At 40.9% G+C, this 23,491-nt stretch overlaps 2 protein-coding genes across 2 annotated transcripts in view; both read right to left on the reverse strand.

Annotated features, from left to right (window-relative positions):
* The window catches only part of ank2a (ankyrin 2a, neuronal), a 59,061-nt gene extending 58,297 nt beyond the window's left edge, over positions 1-764 (reverse strand). The window contains exon 1 of the mRNA XM_040146887.1: positions 639-764. Coding sequence (XP_040002821.1) covers positions 639-764 — 126 coding nt within the window. The remainder of the gene's footprint in view (positions 1-638) is intronic.
* Positions 765-18,074: 17,310 nt separating this feature from the next.
* LOC120800329 (histone PARylation factor 1) lies at positions 18,075-23,154 on the reverse strand. The gene is made up of 8 exons (XM_040146363.1): positions 23,024-23,154; positions 22,015-22,198; positions 20,957-21,143; positions 20,636-20,734; positions 19,894-20,047; positions 19,233-19,320; positions 18,615-18,787; positions 18,075-18,396 (listed from the first exon to the last, which is right to left on the reverse strand). The coding sequence occupies exons 1-8, from the start codon at positions 23,060-23,062 to the stop codon at positions 18,262-18,264; spliced, it is 1,059 nt and encodes a 352-aa protein (XP_040002297.1). The 5' UTR covers positions 23,063-23,154; the 3' UTR covers positions 18,075-18,261.
* Between the last annotated feature and the right edge of the window lie 337 nt (positions 23,155-23,491).

Genomic DNA, 23,491 nt, shown 5'->3' on the forward strand with positions numbered 1-23,491 from the left:
AACAGTTAAACCACCTTTATAAATTAGTGGTTAAGGTTAAACTCCAGGTAACCACAGAAACAAATCAAATTATTTAGTCTAATTCACCAGTTTAACCATTTGTTGAACTAGCTTAATCACAGGTTAGCTGAGAACAAGTCAGCTTTAAAAAAAATTATGACTATATTAAAGACTATTTTCATTTTTTTTCCATTTGGTAAATTTTTATAATATCAGAGTGATAATGCACTGTGTTCAAATATTAGAAAATAATGGACTCTACTTTCTTTTTTTATTTTCCATGAACTCTATTTCAAATATCACCAAAGGTTTGCTGCATAAATGGTCCGGTACCACCAGCGTGTGACCTCAGTCTGAGCTTGAGCCTTTCCCAAATCTGCCATCTATTCCACCATCATTCATCTCCCTCACACTAAATGATAAATCATCTGAGAGGACAGCAGGACAGCAGCTGCAGCACCATGCACAGTCAACTACATCCACATCTGCGCAACCCCCCACAACCCACTCTCATACACACTGTCCTAGCACCAACACTTACAGTATACTCTTAAGTCCAAAAGAGCATGTGTTGTTGAAATCAAAATGGTAGTAAGAATGATACATAATGCAAATTTGTGAATATGATTTTGTTTTACCTGCCGCTTTCGCTCGGCTCTTTCACGCTGCCGTCTCCTCCTCTCCCTGGCTTTCTGCAGAGCTCTGTATTCTGGGTGTTGCTCAAGCTCACGAGCTTTCTTCAGGTGAGCTGCAGCGTGGGCCATGACCTCACTTTTCTACCTCTCTCTGTCTCAAAAAAAATGTTTTACAGGGTGGTGGAGTTTCACTTTTTTAACTTTCACACATCCTTGCCTAAAATGCAAGAAGTGCCTTTAGAAAGTAATTAAACATCATGCTGCATGAACAATGTGCTAAATCCCATTAAAAAAAAATTTGGGAAAATTTTCAGAATTTTTTGAGATTATGTCCATTATTTTCCGTTTTCTGTTCTTCTGTCTTGCATAAGATCAGGAGTCAGCCTTTGTCGCTCCAAATCAAGCCAGGAAACAGCTACTGGATGTTCATATTCTCACAAAAAACACACACACACACACACACACACACACACACACACACACACAGAGGTCCACACATCCATATTTGCAAGCTGAAAATGAAATTCACTTGCATATGTACAAACATGAGAGAGCACAGGAGATGATGACCAAAAAGGGTTGGTGAATGAAAAGGGTAAGACCTACCCACTAACACACTCTCACACTCTCACACACGCACGCACGCACGCACACACACACACACACACACACACACACACACACAGAGAGAGAGAGAGGAAATGATCCAGTCCAGATGTACATGAAAACCCTACTCCATGTGAACAGATGTGGCTACAAAACACATTTGTGTGTGTTTATGTGTGTGTGTGAGCTACAGTCACAGGAAAGTGTTTATTGTGTAAGGGGTTTAAGGAGGCTGCATGCCAACAGGCAGCTGACTGGTACAGCCACAGCTACTCTCCCTACCGCTGTGCGTTCTATCCTGATATCCTGAGGGAAAGAGGGACACATGAGGAGAAGGAGAGGTAAATGGGTGAGGAGGGGAGATGGGGTGGATTAGACATTGTGAGCAGAAGAAAATAGGGGAAATAAGGTTAAGCCATTAAATAAAGCCATTTTGTTTAGAATTGGTCCAGTTTTGTTGCCCCCAAGCAAAAACTTATACCATCACAACAATTTTGAAGAAGCAATAAGCACCTAAAAACTCAACACATTGTGGTTTTAGAAGGACAGAAAGGCAGAAATCTCTGAAGCAGTTTAAATAAACATTGGGGAAAGGGTAAAGTGAGGTATAATACAGGTGAGGTAACAAGCATATAAATATTTATTTATTGCTATGATAATTGTTATGGTAATCTATTGTTATGATGAAATAAATCATAACAATAAATGATGGGCAGCTGAAATGAAGAGGAAGAGGGGAGGGGGGGGGGCGTGATGAAGTTGGGTACAGGCTTTGAAAAGAAGGGAAGGAGAAGGGTCCCCCGTCTTGGTCCAGAAGGGGACCAGTGAGCACAGAATAGTGGATCCCAATCACCTACGAGTTACAGGCTTCCAGCTGCATGGGGAGAAAGCAAGTTGGCCAGAATCTCAACTGCACTGCACCCTCAGTACTGGTGGATGATTTAATATGATTTGACAGCGTTCATGTGTGTTTGAGAGTGTGTGTTTCTGTGTGTGTCCACCAGCAGCAGATGGATGTCATGGTCTCTCTCTGTCAATGCTTCAAATGTATGGGGTTAAATTCAAGCACCAGGGACACTATCTCACACCTTTATGTCTGTTCACAAATTTTGCCTGATACTATGTTTCCAGGGTCACAGTCAACAACAGCATCAGCAACATCTTTTCTGCTGCTACTCATGAATGGTAGAAATCTGCTGAATCACCCCACACTGTAGAGCTGTCTAAAATGTTCTTGCCTGGTGCATTCAGCCTGAGTACTTCATTCAGTTCCATGATGATGCTGCTGTTGGAGGGAATAAACCTTTCTGTGTATGTGCACTGCTCCTCTAGCACTCTCTGCTGGTGAAACAGAGAATAAGTTTTTCTCTTTTTAAAAGGTCCCATATTTCACACTTTGCAGTGTTTTATTTAACGTTTTGATATCCATAAGATATTTTTGTGATTTTATGTACAAAAGTAGATTTACATCTCCTCTCTTCTCTCTGGAGCTCTAGCGAGAACGGGGCGTTTTGCGTGACCGTTTTCTGACTGACGCACGGTTAGGCCAAACACAGGTAAAGGATTGTAGCCTAATAAGGTAGCTTGGTAAGACTCACTGGTAAATGCAAATGGTGATGGTGAGTCAGTGATGAAATGAACCTTGGGGCGGACAGAACCAGCCAGGGGAGCGTGCATGGCCACAGAATCCAAGACCATCGGGGTCATCAGGGAGGTGGGTGGCAGCGACAAAGCCTACAAGCAGACAAAGCCTACAAGCAGGTGGTGGATATCATCCCTTAACTGCGAGTACGCAGGTTTGCAGTCCACACGCACAACCATAATAATAGATGGTTTTCAGTAAGAGTGTAACTCATAAAACAACATGACTGATAAAACAGAAAACTAGATAAAAGTAATCCAACGACTGGTAGAAGAATAGTGTCAAAAAGATCAAAAGCTGAAATGATCATTGGAGATGCCGAACAAAACACTAATAACAGTCGATCAAAAAGCAAAATAACAAATACAAATCTAGCCAATTTCAGGTAAACACTCGCAGAAACCAAATCCTTCAAGGTTGGACGGTAGGTCCCAGTGAGTTATACTGGGGGACTGGCTGAGAGTGGAGACTGTTTGTTTGTGATATCATAAAGTTACAGAAATTTTGATGGCTCATTTAAGGCACAGTTTCTGTATATGGGCTGTGTGCATTTCTCTCTGGATTGAGTGTTTTGATACCTTCACAGTATGTATATTGCATGTAGACCTGCTTCATAGTCAAAAAAGACATGGAAATCTCACTTTCTACAATATGGGACATTTAAGGCAACAGCTATGGATCTTTTTTTTAGCACAATTAATAGAAGAAATAACAGAATATTAACACGGTAATAATTACTGTAAAAATTTCCTTTCTTTACAATTAGGGCCAACTCACAGTTCGTTACCAAGCAAAAAAGCATAAAAGCAGCTTTCCAACAGCACTTCAAAAGTAAGCTATAGTTTGAGTGTGCTAAAAAAACACAACTTAAACAGAATCTCAGAATGACTTTTGTCTCAGCTTTGCAATGACTGTACCAGTTTTTTCTATTTCCATGAGCCCATGTCATGTCTTTATGTCCCACTTTTAGTGCTAGTCATTACGTGACATTTTTGAGGTGGTCTTTTGTTTTTTGTATCTGGCTTCCTAGGAATGGTTTAACTGTGCATATTATAGAACTCATCCATCTTCTGAAGTCATGAAAAAACTATAACACAAAGAAAACCCTCCTCATAACAAACAGTACATTGCAAAATGCAAATGAATATAAACATCTAACAGCAACAGCTACTGCATTGCCTGACTTCTAAAGTTTCAGATTTAACAGACAAAATCTATAAGAGCATTGATCAGCATGATAGTTGATCCTGAAACAGTGTATTATCACAGTAATATTGTTACAGTTGTGTGAGTGTGTGCACAGTATGTCTTTACTAATACTATGAATTTTTCAGTGTACATACATCAGCAAAAGCTGATCAATGACCTCTAATGATCCCTTCCATCATTCATGCAAGATAATGAGGATTAGGAGAATACTTTGTAAACTGAGGAAGTGTGTGTGTGTGTGTGTGTGTGTGTGTGTGTGCGTTTGCGTGTCTGTGTTTGTATGTGTGTCCATTTTGGAGTCAGATTACATTTGGGGAGGCTCCAAAGCAAAGTGATATGAGTTCTTGTTTCTCTGGGTTTGGTGGATCTCCTAGATGGGGAGGATTTGCTTTCCATTTTATAGATCCAAAGGCTTTTATATGGCCCATTAGGACTCTATGACAGGCAGATATGAGAGACGCAGAGATCAGCACACGTATCCTCCCTGCACGTGCCTGTTCATGTGCTTCAAAATCATGAGTGGATGTGTATGCAGGTTTGGTGTGTGTACAAGTGTTTTGTCACATGCACATATACACACACTTTTACATGTTTGGATACGAGAATAGTTTCAAAATGTTCATGTTTATTCTTTGTCTTTTTCAGGTTTGATTTCGAACAACATGCAGTATGTTGAGAATGCAAAAGTGAAAATTCCCAAAAGCATATAAAGGTACCAATAAGGAAGAGTTTTAAAACAGTGCTTGCTCTCAACTAAATTATCAAGCAAAACAACTGTAACTTTTACAATAGATGAAGAAATAAATGTTCACTGTAATAGGTTGCCTATACACAACTTGCTTGTCTCTCTAAGTTTATTTTCATATCATACTGACATGAACTAAAATCGAAAGTGGAAAGTGAGAAAAATGAATTAATTGAATCTATAATATTTTTGGAACATATAAAGTAAAGTGCATAACTTGTAGTAAATGAGCTGAAACATACAAAACCACTGGTTTCTTTCTTAAACTTCTCTCTCTGCTCGTGAAGGCCAATATCTTATTTGCTTTTGCCATTACTGGTATGGTTGTTTTGGCTGTGCTGTTGTTGTTGTTGTTGTCGTCGTTTATGATTTGTCTGCCTGCTAATGGAGCTACAGTGCTGACTAGTGGCGTTATGCCAGTGAGTCTGGCAACAGATAATGCATCTGAGATTTAATGGAGGAAGGATCTCTCTGTTTCAGATGACTCATTTAGATTTCCAGAAGCTCATACACTTTTTATGACAACAATTTTCAACCATGTCCCAACCGCTCCTCATCGAAAAATGCTTGTTTTCATTAGTGCTTACATCTGTTTGGTTTAAGTGATGTATTCTGCTTATGTTAACCTGGTAAGTTAATGGCTGAAAAGTCTGCCTGTGCAGTAACAAAGCATAAGGCCTAATTCCCGTCTACTTCACCAATAGCCACTGGACTAGAGGCAGATACAGAGATGACTGAAAGGCTAAAACCAAAGAGACCCAGCTGCTTTACACACTTTAGGTGCAGGTGCATCACTGAGTGGGTTCCTCTAAGGGCCACTAGATGCTGGCCACGAAAACTCCTGCACAGAAAACAAACACACCGCTTCTCTGTCTTCTCTGCTGAAAAGCAAAATCAATACATTCTTTTCCCAAGAAAGTTCAGGTCTCCATAAGTAATTTAACTTCTTGTGTTGATAAATGTTGTATTACAGAGATGCCGGTGTTTGAAATAATAGTTTCCACTCCCCATAAAACCAAAATTCATTATTTTTAAATTCTAGTTTGTGTACGAATTAAACAAATGAAATACTGTGGTTACTTTGTGATCACAAGAGATGCTGGTAGGTGTACTTTTCAAGCTTTTAGAGAGAGCTAGGTTAAGTATTTCCTTCTGCTTCCCATCTTTATGCTAAGCTACTAAGCTCTATGCTTACTGAACACACATGAGAGTGGTATAATTCCTTTAAGGAAAAGAAAAATATGTTTGGGTATGTTTCTAGCCTATCACAGTCAGTCATGGTAAATGCCACACACTTTACCTTTCTTTCATTTCAAACAATGGCTTCATAATAAAGACAACACATCCAGAAAACTGAAATAATATTTTTGTACAACCTATACTCTAGACAACAGAAGGAAGTCTTCAGTGCCCACACTGAAGCTCAGAATATGCACGCACACACACACACACACACACACACACACACACACACACACACACACACACACACACACACACACACACACACGCTGCTCAGCCTTTCCTTTCGAGATATCGACTGTAAACTGCAGCTAAACCCTGCACCACATGACTTCAACATGAGAAAAATCAACACTACAGTTTTACTACCTGTCTGATTTCACAAGATGTATCTGCAAATTCCAATAGGTAAACATGGAGGTTATGATACAAGTGTTATGTTCTCCATCGGAGAGGCTGTTAATGTATGTGGTGAATTTCAGTAAAAGTAACTTTACATGGTTTTCACTGCAGGAGTGAGATATTTGACACACATGTGGGCTTCATAAATCTACCAAAAAAGCTCAACAAATGCCATACAGGAATAAGAACAAATGCTTCCATTTGTTTTTCAAAAAAAACTTTTTTTTTACTTAAATAAATGACATGCCATACTGTACACTGGCCAGTGAAAATATTGTTAATGCCTAAACTGCTAGTCTTAAAATAACGTCTGCCTTGCTCAGAGACAAAATGATCAAAATCCAGATCAGAGACAATAGTGAATTGGCTCGCAGATATGATTTAAATGTCAAGTCATTTTGCAGCCTCTTTTACTACTTAAGAAAGGTCAGAGCCATAAAGTCCACAACACACATGCTCTCCCCCTCTCCCTCCCCGTCTTTCGATTTCTCACAAACCAAATCACAAAGAGTCAAATTTAATAGGAAGTGGACAAAGCAGGCGGTTAAGAATCCAGATCAGACCACACCCAAACACAGGGAGTAATGAAAATTAGACACGGGCGGGTGGGAGAGGGGGATGAAATGAGCAGCGAGGGAAAAGAGAGATTGAGTGTAGATGGGACCTATAACCTTGATATAGTCACATGATATGCCCCGAGAGAAAGACAACTGGAGGGACAGAAAGTCAAGACGATCACACCTTGTTGGGATTGGAGCAGTACCATGTCCACACACCAACAGACATGTGCACATACAAATGGATACATCCGATTTGTGACTTAGCTGATTTACCAGTAACATGACTTGCTCTATTCGTCCTCCCGTGTTGCTGCCATATTAACAACACTTCCCATTTCTATATACAGAAAAGCAACAGCCCTACAGGCAGACACCAGTACCACATTAACTGATTGCTTGCAGCCTCGCTTTTTGCTACATTAGGCCACAGCCTTCAACTTTTTTTTCAAAGCAAACTAGCAGCACTCAAAAAGTTTCTAGATAGAAACCCTCTGCTGCAGAGTAAGCAACCGATTACATCCCTAAATTCATTATTCCCTTCCTGCAAGTGACGGCAGGTTTATAAGGTGTTATATCTACATTACAACGCCTGCAACCATCACCAATATCCACTGCATCTCTGTGATACAGTGTTGGCATGATACCCACTGCCTTGGAAATGGCCGTCACACTAATTTACGGCTTTCCCTCTCTTCCTCTTTGAAGTGCTGCCAAAGTCCCTTGGGAACACATGACGTCAGTTTGCCATTCCTGTTAATGAGATGAGAGAGAGGCTCTGATCCCACTGGAAAATAGACAACCATATTCCAGCAAAAGTGCAATCCCGCTGCAGATGATGTAATTTATGAGGAACGTCAATATTCCTGAGGGACTGTTCTCAGGGTGAGAACAGTCTGAAGAAGCCTGTAATGCATTGGAACACTGAGGCAAATATCTAAGCCATACAATCTGGTAGCTGTGCATACAGGCTTAATAGTACATCAAAAGTACTCAGCTACCAATGGAGACATTAATTGGCCAAATTAGTAACTAATCTGGTTTTGCGAGTGAATAAAAAGATGTAGGAGTTTTTGCCAAAAGACCCCAAACTGACATACTTTTGAGCATACTGTGTCTGGATATGAGACAAAGCTGAATTAACTAAAAAAATCAGATAGTATGAACATGCAAGCAAATGGTCCAAATGGTCATTTGTGTCTTAAATCTGATTATTCTCCAGACCACACATTGAGAGCAACAGCCGTCCCTGTTGTATGTCGTTAGGGGACACGGACAAACAACTTTTGTGTTGTTCTTGTGCTTGTTATTACTAAAATGTTGGGACGATGCATTTCACTTTGGTGGCTTATCTCATCCAGCCTCAGATGACAAAGGGTATTGAAGCAGAAACTGATTTAACCTCCAAGTTGAAAGTATAATGAATAATGAAGCGTGTGACCTAAAATTCGATGCAGCACACAGTCGTACCAGGAATGCTGAGTGATCCTGTCAGTCTCTGTCAGACAGAAAGACAAATAACCAGGCAGACAATTGGTCAGACACACACACACGTAATATAACACTGAGAGAGAGAGAGAGAGAGAGAATTTTTCAGAGACCAAATAAAACTGATGTGAGTAGTACAAACATTTAATTAGCAGTAACACTTTTCAGTTCTAATTTGGGCTGTAACCAAACATGATGAGTTTAAGTTGGTGTGCAGAAAACATTTTAAATGTTAGACCTAAGTGTTACATTACACAAGTAACACAAATCCTAAATTTAGATATAATGGGCCGGAGCGAAAAAAAATGGCCCTAAGGTGGTTTTACAAGGCAAACTGCATTCTGATCCCCCAACTGCAGGAGTTCAAAGTTGCATCACAGCATCTTCCTCAGTGTGTGGCAAAAGCAGTCTGGTGTTCTTCTGGCAGAAGACCAGATTGTGTGTGTGTGTGTGTGTGTGTGTGTGTGTGTGTGTGTGTGTGTGTGTGTGTGTGTGTGTGTGTGTGTGTGTGTACCTGTCTGTCTATGTGCAGTGCTATGAGCCATGCTATTCTCAAAAACAAAAACAGTGAAAGGCCTTGATGTGTTTCCAAGTGAGAAATCCTTCACTTATCCAACTCAAACATGATGAGAGAGTCAGCAGAGACAGAGGGGGATGTGAGGAAGGTTAAGGAGGAGCTGGAGAGAGAGAGAGAGAGAGCACATTTACACAAAGGTGTTTGAGCTGAGCTTCTGAGAAGTCCATTGATCAATGACAACAGCCTCCTCCTCTCTCTCTTTTCTGTTTCTCTGTAACAGGAAACACAGTTATAAGGCCATGATGAATAATTAACATCTAAATGCCTCCCACTGCCCCCGAGCCAAAAACACCTGCCTTTGTGTCTAGCAAAGGCTACATCTTAGGACAATACAATAATTCTATATCCTCCCTGGCTTGAGGGTTTTTTCAGCAGTCTAGCTTATATTCTTTATATCCTGCAGCTGTGGCCAGTTCATGCAGTCAGTTCGTCAACATCAATCAGTTCATCTCTGTGCATGATATACCCTCACTTTCTCCTTAACACAAAGTTTTCATTGTCACTTTCTGACTTTTCCTGTGCTCTTTTCACGAACAGTCTTTCATCAAAACAAGACAAGCATGATGATGATGATGATGGTGGTGATGTTGATGATGATGATGACGAGCTATGACTCGTCAAATGATGCTATCTCTGCCCTGAAAACATCCATCAGGGGAAGACAGGCAAGCATAAGATGGTGTCAGATATAACTAGGTCACCCCAACTAGTTATGAGGTACCATGATGACCAAGAAGCCCAATGCAGGGCACAGGAGTGTCGGGACTTTGCTTGTGCCCAAATATAGACATGCCGATGCCCCATTTGGATCTGGGACAGGAATACCAGTGCGTTTCTCAAAACCATATCACCATTACACAGTGCGGAAACTCATATGAAGCCCATAGATAATGTCATATGACTGTTGCTTTACTGGCCAGCTCTGTTGCATCAGAGCTGGTGCACTGGCTGGTGTCGGTATTTGGAGGGCTGAGTACCATACCTAATATGGCCACTCCTCAAGGTGAGTTTAGTGGAATATGAATATCTCTGTGTCAAGTCTTCTGATCAACTTTGCAGACTACAGTAGATTTGGTTCAGAACAACACAAAGAAGATAACACTAGTGCTGAGATGATTTGTCAATTATTTGACTAGTCACTGGGCAAAAATACAAGTGTTTCGATAATCAATTAAAGATTTAAGTTACTAAGATATACCAGACTTTCTGTTGTTTCAGCTTCTCAAATGTGAGCTTTTGCATGTAGGTAACATATTCCAAAACCCAAAAATATTCAATACATTTCAAAGAAAAGCAGCAAGTCCTCACATCTGGGAAGCTGGAACTAGCGAATGTAGTTACTGATACCGATTTGTGTTCTGTTGATCAGGATCTATAATCTCACGTCTGACTGTGGGAACTTGTAACAGGTATTTTAACAATTTTATGATATTTTAGAGATTAACAGAATTGATTCGTCAAAAAAATTGATAGATTAACTGATAGTGTAGAGTACATAAGACTGTATACTAACACCAAATGTCACACAGTGGGTTTTGCTTTTAACTACAACTTTTTAGGACTTTATGACATGATATTAAGTGACAATCAAGTGTTTCTGATCATGTTGATGGTATATAGAGAGTAGAACAGTGTAAAGGACAGACATACAGTATCTTGCTGAATCATGCCTACAATACACAACAACGCAGTACCAAGCAGGTACTTCACAAGAACCAATGATTAATTCTTAATGGCATTTAGTAACTGTCTGGAGTGGATGACTTGTGGTCATTCACGGGTTTCTGTGAAAGCACTTAAAAAACCAAGCAAGTGCTTTAACAGCTCTACTAAATGCAGCTATAGAATGCTGTATGTGTGAGTCTTTTTGGGTGTGTGTATGTACATACACCCTGTATAACTCTACGCAATGAAACCCCAGTCGGCTAAACATTCGGCTTCATGCAGTGGAAGACAGGTGTGGCCATATGTGGGTGTATGTTTGGCTGTGGCTGTCCAGAGGTAATGTAATGAAGGCTATGGCTCCATTAGGACTCTCTTCCTGCAGAACCCCATCATACCACTCCCAGTGGAGAGAGAGAGAGACAGAGAGGGAGAGAAGAGAGAGATGAAAATGTCAAAGGCTGCAATGAAATCTGACCTCCTGGCACATCTAGTCCTGTAGGGCAGACAGGGTGAAGGGAGAGAGGGAGGGAGGTATTTTTTGAGGGAAATGAGAGATTAATAGAAATGACAGCCAAGGAGAAAAAGGAGAAAACTAGGGTAAAGAATCAAACCTCCTTTTAAAGGCAGCGAAAAGAAGTGAGACTCAAAAGGAGGAAAGATGGACGGCAAGCCAAAACGAAACTGGGGAGGGAATTTGGTTCATGAAGGGAAACAGGTAGTCACAGTCTCTGTGTCGTTCACATAGAGGAGAAAGCAGAGTGCGGGATGCAATCGTTCAACACCAGCTCATAGCAACGTTTAAATGCCCAGTGACACAGGTTCAATGAGCACAGAGACATTGACACACAGCCACTTGGCTTGGAAGAAGCTATTTTTCCCCAGGACAATCACACGAGAGACAGGGAAGTATTTTTAGCCCTGAAAGTAAGAGCTTCACATCACAGTGCCCTTTTGTCATTTTCTCTTTTTGGTTCACATATGTAGATCTGTTATTGCTGTATTGAGCTCTATCTCAACATTGAGCATTTTCAGATACATGCTATTTGAAGCTTTCTTTACCTATCAATTCATTTTTTGCATCTCTCACATAGTTTTCAAATTTCTAGTGGCATCTTACCATACATATAGTTATTTGCATTGATTGTGAGTTGGTGATACCTCTGTGCCAACACAACACGATGAAGCTGAATGGAAATTTGTTTTTTGGTGTTCAAAGTATTGAAAATGCTATTCAAAAAAATCAACCACAATATTTCTTTCTAGAACCAATGTCCTGTTAACTCAGGGTAATTTGGAGACATTGCTGTAAACAGTTTTTCATTGGAAGCTATTGTCTATCAAAGGTAGGAAAAAGTAAAAATCCTCTACAGCAAGGTCTGTAGATTATCCTGTGAAACCAGGTTATTGTCTCTTGAAAGACACTTGCTATCAAGTTCTGCAAATAAAACCAAAATTATTAGCTAGATACAATTAAAACCGAACAGACAGTAGATTAGATTATACCTACCTTTTGGTGTACAACAGCTACCATTACCTTCAAATGAACAATTATGTAACATAAGCAAATCAAAATGCACTTTAACACTCTGCTAATCAATATTTTTCATATTAACATTGAATGAAACAACTACATGTAATGTGAAAAGGGTAACCCACAGGGATGAACCTACATCGCCCATTACTTTTCAACTCTGCAGCTCTTTAAAAACCTCCTGGCCTCTTAGCTCATTGCTGTGGTTTCACTTCACGCAAATTTATTTCAGTTTTACTGCTCTCATCAACCCCTGTTCCAGCAGCAGCAGCAGCAAAAAAAAAAGCCGTGATTAATCTGCTGTACGTTACCTTCCTATCACCAAACTGCAGACAGACAAAGTGGCAGCTAGCTGGGGAAGAAATCCAAACATTTACCAAGCTAAAGACCTAGATAGACCTTTTACCCGAGAGTTGGATGAGACCAAAACAGAGGCAAGAGGTGGGTGAATATTGGATTTAGATTTGTCAGGTGGTCCACTTCAGCTGGATTTGTAAATTGGCAAATGTTTGCTAACATGTTAAACTTGATATGGCCACATTATGCGAAGGCCCTGTCAGTCAGCTTGTTGTGGAGTTCTGCCCCTAAGTGGAAAGAGTCACAACAAAACAAAACAATGACATCTGCAATAAAGACCCTAAACAGCCTTAGTAATAATTTGCCTGATTAGACCTTTTCTTGGGACTGTGTTGCACATGTACAGTACATCTTCCTCGTTCTCCCTCTCTATTAAGAAGAAAAAACTTACACCTTTATCCTATTCTTATTTATCTTATTCTTGTGGGTACATTGTACTATGGTACATTGAGTTTGGATACCTCACATAATTTGCGGCACAGCCCCACCCTGCCTCAACACGGTAGGTCTGTTGGGGCCTCAAACAATGGTATAATCAAAAGGTAATGTTGGAAAGTGTGCCACCCCTATTCATGTTTAGTATTTCCGTACTTTTGTCGTCTGATGTCCAGTTCTAGCTGCATTTCAGTCCTTACTGATGCTTGGTACTGCTCTTGGATGGGGGGAAGGTGTTGACGCAGAGGAAGAACCACAGACAGCGCAACCAATAGGAGTTGCTAGTACAGCAACAAGCACATGATCATTCATCATTGCTGCCACTTGTGATTGATCAGTGGGGCCAGGTTGGAGGCTCTGCTGCTAGGGACTCAACATGGAGCTCTGCAGTGGTAAATGGCTATTCCCATTTGCCAACTAGGGGCCTCAGTTAGTGTGCTACCTTAACAAATGAGCACCTTTGACTACCAAAAACCACTTTGTACATTTGGTGAATTAAAAGGAACTCATATACTATCATGTGCCGTTTGTGGTACATGTGTACATTTGAGTACAAAAATGAACCTCTTGGTAGTGTAGGGATACCTGCAAAACGGACAATTTATGAGTAACCAGGACACATCCCAATTTAGCTGCTGAATTAGTTGCCATGGAGGGTCAGAAAAAAAGCTTTAATTTAAGAGGTTAAATAGGATGACTTCAAAAAAAATACAACTCTGCTTCCATGTCAAAAGCTGCTGGAGACAAGATCACAACTGAAGAAACATGCTTATACAAGTTCGGCTGATGTAATATACTGGTAAGTACTTATTAGAGGCTGTAAGATCGGCATGCATGTAGATACAGATGTCTGTAAAATAGGTAGTATTGAAGAAGACAGTTGTGTTCAAAGACTAGCTCAAAGTGTGGCTTCCTTTACAAGTTTAGCCTCCAAACAGGACTTTAAGGAAAAGAGGAATTTAAGAAGTCTCCTTTGCACTTTCATCGTAGAGTATATACATTACAGCGGCCTATGACTAATCAGCTAATCTTCTTTCTGTGCACCAACAATAAAACACAGCTACTTCTTATTCTCATTCGCATAGCGTACTCACTTCATCATGAAAGACGATTAAAGAAAAAAACAAAACCCTGGTTGCATCCAAGCATGTGAGCTCAGTGGCCCCACCCTAAAAGAAAAGGCTAAGGTGTGTGTCTGTGTGTGTGTGTGTGTGTATGTGGCACTACAGTCCATTACTGAAATCACATTAGCCTGAGAGAGTGCACTGAGACAGGAAACAACCATTCACCATCTCCTGGCTCACTTTCACTGAATACTCAAACACACAATGCACGATCGAACCTAGATGGTAACACTTAATATTAATCTTCTTGCTTATAACATACGTTCATCAAAAAAAAACAAAAACAAAAAAACAGACTTATAGGTGAATACAGTATTTCATCTTTTCCTAAAAGCTGATGTTGTTGCAACAGTGTATTTAGTTTATTAAAACACACATTGATCTTAGCAATAAATATAGCCGATGAAGTTGTTTTGTAGACTTGGAGAGGAGAGGAGAGAGAGCACCTAGTGGGCACACACACAGGGCACATCTCCACACACACTCGAGCCCAACAGCAGACCTTATATACAGCATGTGAATATGTAAGCTTGTGTGTCTCAGACAACTCCTCAGAAGACAGCGTCGGGGATGCTCCCCCTCTGGCCAGCAAAGCCTAAAATGGTCCACGTAAACAGTAAACCTACGGTGCTAGATGTGAAGTTGTAAACATCCCTCACTGCAGCCTGTTCTGGTAACTAGTGGAGTCAGTGCGGGCCCGGTGGTGTTTATTTTGACGGCCATAACAACTGGCACAATAAGCCTATTTGGATATTATAACACTCGCCCGAAGCACATCAGTCCAAGTGTCTGATCGAAACAGATGGCATCCTCTCTGCAGAGAGCTTTGCTCCTGTAAGCAGCTAATTTAAACCCAGTTAACTGCACATCAAATCAAATCTGCCGGATCCCCAGCGCCGATGTGCTAAAGCACGGCAACGCCTTTGACCGCCCTGTCTCAGCGCGCAGCATCAGCAGCGGCCGGGGCTGCTGGTTACACGGCTGACTGGCCCCGTCAGCGCAGACGGCATGCGGCGGACAGACACCCACCTGCCGTATACGGCTCTGGTGCAGCGGTGGCGGCGGCCCACCCTCGGGAGACGTGTTGCTCGAAGAGGCCATTTTCAAGTCACTTTCGGAGCCGCCGCCCCTGGAATGACTGTCCTCCGGGCTACTTGACATTCTGTCTCGGGCTGACTGCTGCTGGAGGCGACGCGGCCAGTCAGGGTCCGTTCGCCGGTGCAAGGTGGATCTCCGCGCGGGGCCTCAGAATCCACAAGGCTCGGCGGGGCCCGGGATCATTCTGCGGCGTCAGAGTCGGCGTGTGGTCAAACGTGACTGATGCTGATACACCGATTCTTCTTGATTGTCAAAGCCGAAACGAGCGCTCCCTCCGCTCAGGGATGCTCCCGGTGGTTTGCTTTCGCTGGCGCGTATATGCGTGTGGGTGTGTGAACGCGCCTCAGAAGCGCTTCCCCGAAACTCCGCAGGATCAATGCTGCCTTCAAGGACAGTTGGAAACACCGCCAACGCACCTTGATTAAGGATGATCAATCTGAAAAACTTTAATTTTCTACCACCCCACTTACAAAAATGCGACCTGTAGGGGGCGAGGAGCAATAGTTAAAGTGACATAACTATATTATGACTGGTTGATAGTCTAACGCGACTAATTCGAGTGAGAGGATGGATTTTCTTTTCTTTTTTTTTTTTTTACTTTGTCCGTGTTTAGTCGTGTTTTTCAAACACATTACATCATTTAAAACGGTAAGTAGACTGTCACGGCAGGTTTGCTCATTAATTGCCATCACTAAGCAGAATAGCCCTCCGCCTGGTTTACAAGAATAGACCTGTAAAAGAAAACACTGTATCATGACTAGACCATTCCGGACCAATGCCTGTGAATGCACCTCAAGCAGTGGTGCGCTCCTGTTTTGCTTTTGCCCCCCCCCCATACTCCCCTCCCCGTGGTGCCTCTGCAGCAGTAGTAGCTGCAGACGGGAAAGTTAAGAGTGCGATCCACGCTGAATCATGATTAAATAAAAACCGTAAAATTGCTTACACAAATGTGAAATCATCGCAGCCCAGGCACGTTGGGCTGGGCCTACATGATGTAATCTCCCATTTAGCATTTTTACGCCCTCACCTTGGACTGGGTGTCTTCACCGAGCTACAAATTTAATGGAAATTGGGCATAATCAATAGCCACGTCTTGGAAACATTTAAAAACCAGGCAGGACTCGAGTAGAGGAGGGTAAAGTGGAGAACGAGGTGTAAGAAATCATGTTCAACATGCACATTTTAGATCTAGATTAGTTTTCAGAGTCAGCTGACAGTGAAATCACATTGCTCAGAGTCAGACATTATGTTAATTTACCTTTTCTTTAAAATGGAAGAGAGAAAGATGAGAATATAGGAATATGGCTCAATCAGAAGTGCAGCAAATGCTATCTGTCCAGCAACTTATTTTGTATTTTTTTATTTAAAAAGAACATTAAACATAATCAGTATTAAAGAGACTGATTTTGAATGATGTTCCTCTGCCTTAAACCCTGTACGTGGGTAAATATGGATTCATGACTACTCATTCCAAAAGGAACACACTTTTCAAAGGAAACCCGAATTGAGGTATTGGATTTAAACGTTGCGTTATTATCTGTGTAGAAAGCAGACATCTGTGAGATCACAAAGATACATTCAAAGACTCAATCTGCTGCTAGAAAACAGGTACAAAACACTTTACTTTACCGTTTAGGTGTAGGGAAAGGTATGTGATGGGTTCACAAAGTGAAGTTTGGAGGGCTGAGGTATCAAACGGGGCCGGCAAAAATCAAGAAAAATCTTTCTCAAATGTAGCTTTAGATAACCGCAACCCAAAGCAATCACTCTGGACACAGTATGGCCTATCTTCTTAGTCTTACATCATTCCTCCACTAGCCCAGAGAAATTTGATCAAGATAGAAAAATCCATAAATTTTAACTTATAGCACAGACAAAAGGCAAAAAGACTTCATCATACCACAGAAAATTCCTGAGCGAAGCTGGATTACCAACCAGGCGAAGTGGGTAACTGCCTGGATGGCTTAAAAGTCCTATAGGTTTACTGTGTGCCAGTTGCTTATTTGATACCTTACACGTTCATACAAAAAAAGCACAATCAACTGGGACTTGCATCATTACATAATCTCTTGACCCCATCTTGTAACTTGGAGGGGTCTGTGTCAAAATCTAGATGTAAATCCTTTATTATTTTAGTTTTTATGTGCTCAAATGGTGCATTTTCCCACATAAAACCCTATGTTTCAACAAATTACACAAAACTTGTGGCCAGGTACAGTACATGATATATGAGAACTGATTGCTTTCTGGGTTTCGGAGACGACATCTATTGTGTGTTGTTTGGACTGTACATGATAGAAGCTGGAAGGTCTGTAAAGGTTAATGCAGCCATGCTCCTGAGGACTCTGTTATTTCTTGTATGGTGCAACTCATTGCTACTTATGTTCCCTTTTCATACAGTATGACCCTAGAAAGAATTATTCCAATTTAAGTACCATGTCACAAGTAACCAGGTTAAAGACTGAATCCATCAAATCTGTTCTTTGTGAAGCTTTTACCCAATCAGTGCAAATGACTGCTAATGACTGCTGAGTGAATGATGACTCAACTGGTAAGGTAGGGATGTCTTTCACAAACACGTCATGCTCTCCTTCTTTTTATAGGAATCACTGCCCTCTGTCTCCACTGCAATGGTATTGATGATCTAAATCTAAAAAGGAAACTGCTGTACAGTATGGACAATAACTGCTGCATAATCTAGACGTAAACTCATTACTTTAAGGATTCATGGAGATTACCTTTGATACAAAAATTGGACAGGTAAAAATATAAAAATACTTTATTAGACATCTACCTTTTACAAACAAAATATCATTTAACTGGTTCCAATCAATGACAGCAGCACCAAAACCACCAAGAAACATTAACAATGACAAACAACAGAAGACGAGGACACATGGTGGGAAAAGCTTATAAGAACAAGAACTGAAATGAACTTCTGAGTGTTTTTAATGTGCAGAGAGTTGGTCCAGGTTGTCATGGCTACGGCTGGAGAGGTGGGCCTCCAAAATTTCCCCAAATAAATTTCTTTTCAGCAAGCTGTAGGCCATGGGCAGAAGTTGCTTGATTACCTTGTGAAAATACTTTTGGGGGAGGGGGGTGGGGTACAGGAAACCAAAGATCAATAAATATATTTATCCCAACCACATTACTACAAAATTATTTAACTGATTTGCACACAGGAAAGAATATTTGGTTTTATATTATTTAAGAGTACAGTCCGGAAGAGGCAAGACATTGAGTGTAATGAAGTCAAATCTCGTGGGTATGGAAGGACTATTATGTGCACTTTGAGACTTACATGGGATCCGTAACAGAAGAGGTCTATTCCAAGCTCATAACCCATGCCATAGTCACACTCATCGTTGGCAAACTGAACAAACGTGATCATCTCCTGGAGAGGTCCAAAGGCTTTGACGCGCTCTTCATCATTCTGCGCTTCAGCAATTGCCTTGCAGATCTTTTTGAGACCAGCTAGATACAAAAGAGGGGAAAAAAACAAAACAAAAAGAGACAAGTCATCAAACGTTACAGTAACAGCTGAAATGTAATGCAAAGAAATGCAAAGGAAAATCATGTATGCCTACTATTAACAGATTTGATTTCCAATTAAAACAAAACTGTAAAACAGCTTCAACTCAAACATTTTTTAACACACAAGCTGTAATTCAAGTTGGACAATTCTAAAAATTCACAAAGTCACAATGTTGTGAGGAAATAAAAATGTCACTTCAAGTTTTCAGTGTTCACAGCTAATTTGTATGTTACACAAAAAGGTTAAAAAAAACCTTCTATATCAAAATGAAATCATGAGCTCACATCAACAGCAGAACAATCATGGGAAGGAACACCAAAGACAAAAGTGACAGGGGCACCTTGATGATCAGCAAGGCTTAACACTGTAGGGATGTAAGCTCACCATCCGTTTCTGGTAGTTCTCTGTATCCTACATCATTCTTGTCTACAGGCACAACGATGCCAGCACTGTGGAACGTCTTGGTAACCACCTGTGGTGTGACAAGAGGTTTTCTTATTGTCTAGTATCAACTTGGAAAACATTAGTCAAACATATTTTTGTTTTGAATGTATGACCATCACCACTTTAAAATTAGTTATCCGCATTTTTGCCAAATTCAACTATTTCTTGGGGCTCCATTTTGCAAGGGGGGGGGTGCTTAATTTTATGAATGCTTAGCTTTATTGCATAGAGTATGCATTATGACAACACAGTGGGTTAAGAATGAAATAAAGGAGGAGGGATACGAAGATGTGAGGGGGTTGGCAATGTGTCCAAACCAGCAATAACTTTATACACTTTGACTATATCAATGAGGTTCCCTGAAACTAACAGACTCTATTCCAAATGCTGGGGATAAACTTGTAGGTGTCCTCTACATACTAATTGAAATCATGTGGCAAACACAATTGTATACAGTATTGAACTGATACAGTGCAATGTTTTCATTGTGCAGTCCTAGGGACAAAGCATCATATTAGGTAGAAATTAGGAGAGTTACGAATGAGTTCCAAAAACAATACAATGTAGACAATAACACTGTTTGCTCCATTGTGTAAGATACCTTCTTGTCCCTCTGTTTCATGCCTTTGGTCTTCTGCTCTAGAGACAAGCCCAGAGTCTTTGCCCTGTCCCTCAGCTTTGCCTCCAAGCTTTCCAAAGCTTCTCCCCCTGCTTTCTTGCCGCCCCTCTCTTTCCTCTTCCTCAACAGATACAGGCTGACAGAGGAGGGAACAAAGGGATCAACAGTAGGTATGATGACTTACATGGAAGGAAGAAGATAATGAGAAAAAAGTCTAATTCAATAATGCTCTTCCGCTCCCATACACATGAAGACAAGGTGTACACAGACAATAAGGCAGATTATCATAACAGGTGCATGCACCAATCACCTTTTGTGATCACTGATCTGAGCAACCATTAAGTGTTTGACAGGATTTTTGCATGGCCACCATATATTTTTGTGTAAATAAATCTTAGAATTAAAAATAATGAAATGCTAATATGTACCTGATTTCTGGAATGCTTATTCGCCTACTGCTACTTGTGATAAATGAAAACTGCAATGGTATGAGTTCTGTCTTCTGTCCACTGTATTCAGTCCAATTTGATCATGTACTACAAAATTTAAACACAACTACCAATGGCAGCTGGATACAATACATACAGATCATATTTTAATGGTATACATTCAACTGTCTTTCTCATCCTGCAAATGAAACTTTCTTTCTCAATCAGGCAGCCGAAACTGATCACACGTATAGAAAATGTTCATGTGTGGTGAATATGTGGTGGTTAGTACTCACAGGACAGCAGCAAACAAGCTGTCCCCCATCTGTGTTATAGTGCAGCCCTTCTTGGCTTCATTTTCCCCGACAAATGAAGGAAGGGAGTCTGGAGTATCTCTGGTGGATTTTTGGAACAAGAAAATCCCGTAAAAATAAATAAGAACAACTCATTTTCATCTTTCTGTATTAACTACCCCTAACTAGCTAACTAACTGTTAGTGGGCTAGGTCAAGGGTCCTCTAGTGGAAGCTACAACATTGTAATAATACCACTTATACTGGCTCAGCAAAGATATAACACCTTCACAGATTTCAGGCGGCAAAAAATTGTTTGCTATACCTGTAATAGCCAATGTGATGCTGGCTGTCCTCACTGCCCTGAAGTATGGTCTGAAACTCTGGTGGGTCATAAATATACCTCCAGTGAAGATGGAAGTTAGGCTGAGGATTCTTTGAGTTTTTGTGAGCTCCAGCCAGAATGTCAAAAGGACCAACCAGCTGCAAACCCAGTGTGTCTTTCAGCGCACCTATATAAATTAACATTCATAAAAATAATACATTGATACAGAAATTGATTGACATTCAGACATACTGACATACACTTGCTGTGAGTTAAGCTTTTACTAGCTTATTTAAAGACGGTTTTGATATTTATTTTGATGTACACTGTTCTTTTTCTACATTTTTGTTGAAAAAGAGATGCAATATACAAAACCTAAGAAAGCTCAAAGAAATGTAAAAGGAATTGAATTCTTCCAATCGCCTCCCTTTTTTTCATTATCAACTGGTCTATTATTTTCTCAATTAACTGTTTATAATCTATAAAATGACTGAATGAATGAATGAATTTTCAAGAGCCCAAGTTGACATATTCAAATTGTTTTGTTTTGGCTGACTGATGGTAACACAAAACCGGCAATTTTTAGTTGTCACTTTTGGACATGGAAACTTGTAATGATGAATTCAATTTTTTGACTCTAAATAGACTGAATGATTATTTACTGTTAGTAGCTGTCCTACTGTTCTGTTTTGCTAAATAGTAATGCTATTTAGACTGCCATGGACTAGCAGTCTCAGACCAATAAACTGCTTCTCCGTGCTAAACTGGCAAATATGAAGGCAACATCAAACAAAGACACTTGTCTATAGTCTAGTTCTAAGCAGGTTTTCTCAAATGTTGAGCAAGTAATGCATATTTTTTTTCATGTAGTCTCAAAAATCATTTGTGCATTTAGCCCATCCATCCAGACTACCCAGTGGTTAAGTATCAGTAAACCCAGTGGCTCCAGCCTGTTTTCTCTATGTCTACAGACAGAGGAAATTGATTAAATGTCAGATGCACCATTTGTCAGATCAGTATTATCGTAACAAGTTATGCTGTTAGTGTAAAGAGCATACCACGGGGGTTGTCAGGACAAAGCTCCTTGCAGAAATCCCAGAAGTGGTACAGATCCTCTGGCGTTTTAAGCTTGTACAGTCGCACCATCTCATCGCGTTGCCCTACATCCACCTTTGACAATGGCACGGCTTTAGATTCATCAGTACGGGCTTTCTTCAGCTCCCCGTTGCCTGTACCTGACTCCTAAAAAAAAAAAAAAAATGGATTGTAGGAGGAACTACTATGTTACACTCATAGTTGCCAGTTTTGGTACACCAAGCTACAGCTAATGCATTTTAATACAACAGCTCTGCAATAACCTGATTGGCAGGGGATTCCAAACATTTTTTTTTAAATCACCCCTCCATTTATACCAATGATGGTAGGAAAACACTTTTCAGTATAGCACAAATTCAGCAGCATCACAAACTGCAGCGTCCAAACTGTTTAATCAACACCTGTCCCCAAAAGTTTGAACAAAAACTGAACATTATGACATCATAAAAAGGTAGGACTTATTGTAGACTTGTTGTTGTATTGTATTAATAAACTGGCCCTACGGCCCTGAAGTTGTTGCCTTTATGGGATCGATCTGCGAATCAAACGAAGACTCCCACCCGTCTCCCCTGCAGCAGGCTACAGGGAGGCAAGTAACGGCTAGCTTACCTCGCTAAGAGCAATACACCGTTATGTTCCATCACCCAGCACCTCTCACTTCTGTAATGCATACACAGTCTGTGGTGTGATGCGACCACCATCCTAACGTTATGAGGAAAAACTGGCGTGTGTCGTGAGCGTCACTGCGCCGGCAGCTCTGCGGTACCAGGCAGCAGAGCTGCTGCCATGTTGTTCTCTGGCGGCTGCTGCTGCTCACGCACCGTGCCAAACTGTTCAGCCCACAGCGCTTCGCGGGAGCCGCCTCGTCGCCATTGTAGCTAAACGTAGCGCAGCTTTGCGCCTGGTGAGCCCGTATTTTAAACGGACACTCTCGCGACCCATAACGAGGTGGGGAAAGCAGCGAAAATTTACCTGAATGGATTTGGGTTTTCTTTTTGCGCGCCCTGTCATTTTTCTTCCTCTTGTCTCCTCGCCGGCGTCTTCTTTTCAGGCCGGAACTCCCAGCAACGGCCCCACGTTAAAGCGCACCATTGCCCCCTAGAGGCCGAGGATGCGGACTGCACATTCCCGGAGCAAACGTAACAAACCCCCCTCACTCAGCTTACACACCAAAGGTGATCTGGACATCCTGCGTTTTCACCATCATCCTATGATACTAATCGATCCATCCATACATTTAAAATCATTGACATATTATAGTCGTGTGGAAATATTTTTATTTACAGTCGAGTTAGCTGAGAGTCCGTGGCGTTTCCTCTTTCACATAATTTGGAAGGTTGTGTGGACTGAAAATAAAGTATATATTTTGAAATGACCATGGTGATGAAAATGTGCGACGAAAATCAATGTAAGATTGAATGTTAGATAAAGTTCTTGGAT

The sequence above is a fragment of the Xiphias gladius genome, chromosome 15, assembly GCF_016859285.1.
Source record: "Xiphias gladius isolate SHS-SW01 ecotype Sanya breed wild chromosome 15, ASM1685928v1, whole genome shotgun sequence".
NCBI classification, from domain to species: Eukaryota; Metazoa; Chordata; class Actinopteri; order Istiophoriformes; family Xiphiidae; genus Xiphias; species Xiphias gladius.

What these genes read in the sequence shown, in the direction of transcription:
- LOC120800329 (XM_040146363.1), bottom strand. Translation starts at nt 23,062, where the DNA reads ATGACAGGGCGCGCAAAAAGAAAACCCAAATCCATTCAG. An exon ending in GAAAACCCAAATCCATTCAG is followed by an intron (nt 22,199 to 23,023) that starts GTAAATTTTCGC and finishes TTTTTTTTTTAG; the next exon opens with GAGTCAGGTACAGGCAACGG. An exon ending in TTGTCCTGACAACCCCCGTG is followed by an intron (nt 21,144 to 22,014) that starts GTATGCTCTTTA and finishes TAATTTATATAG; the next exon opens with GTGCGCTGAAAGACACACTG.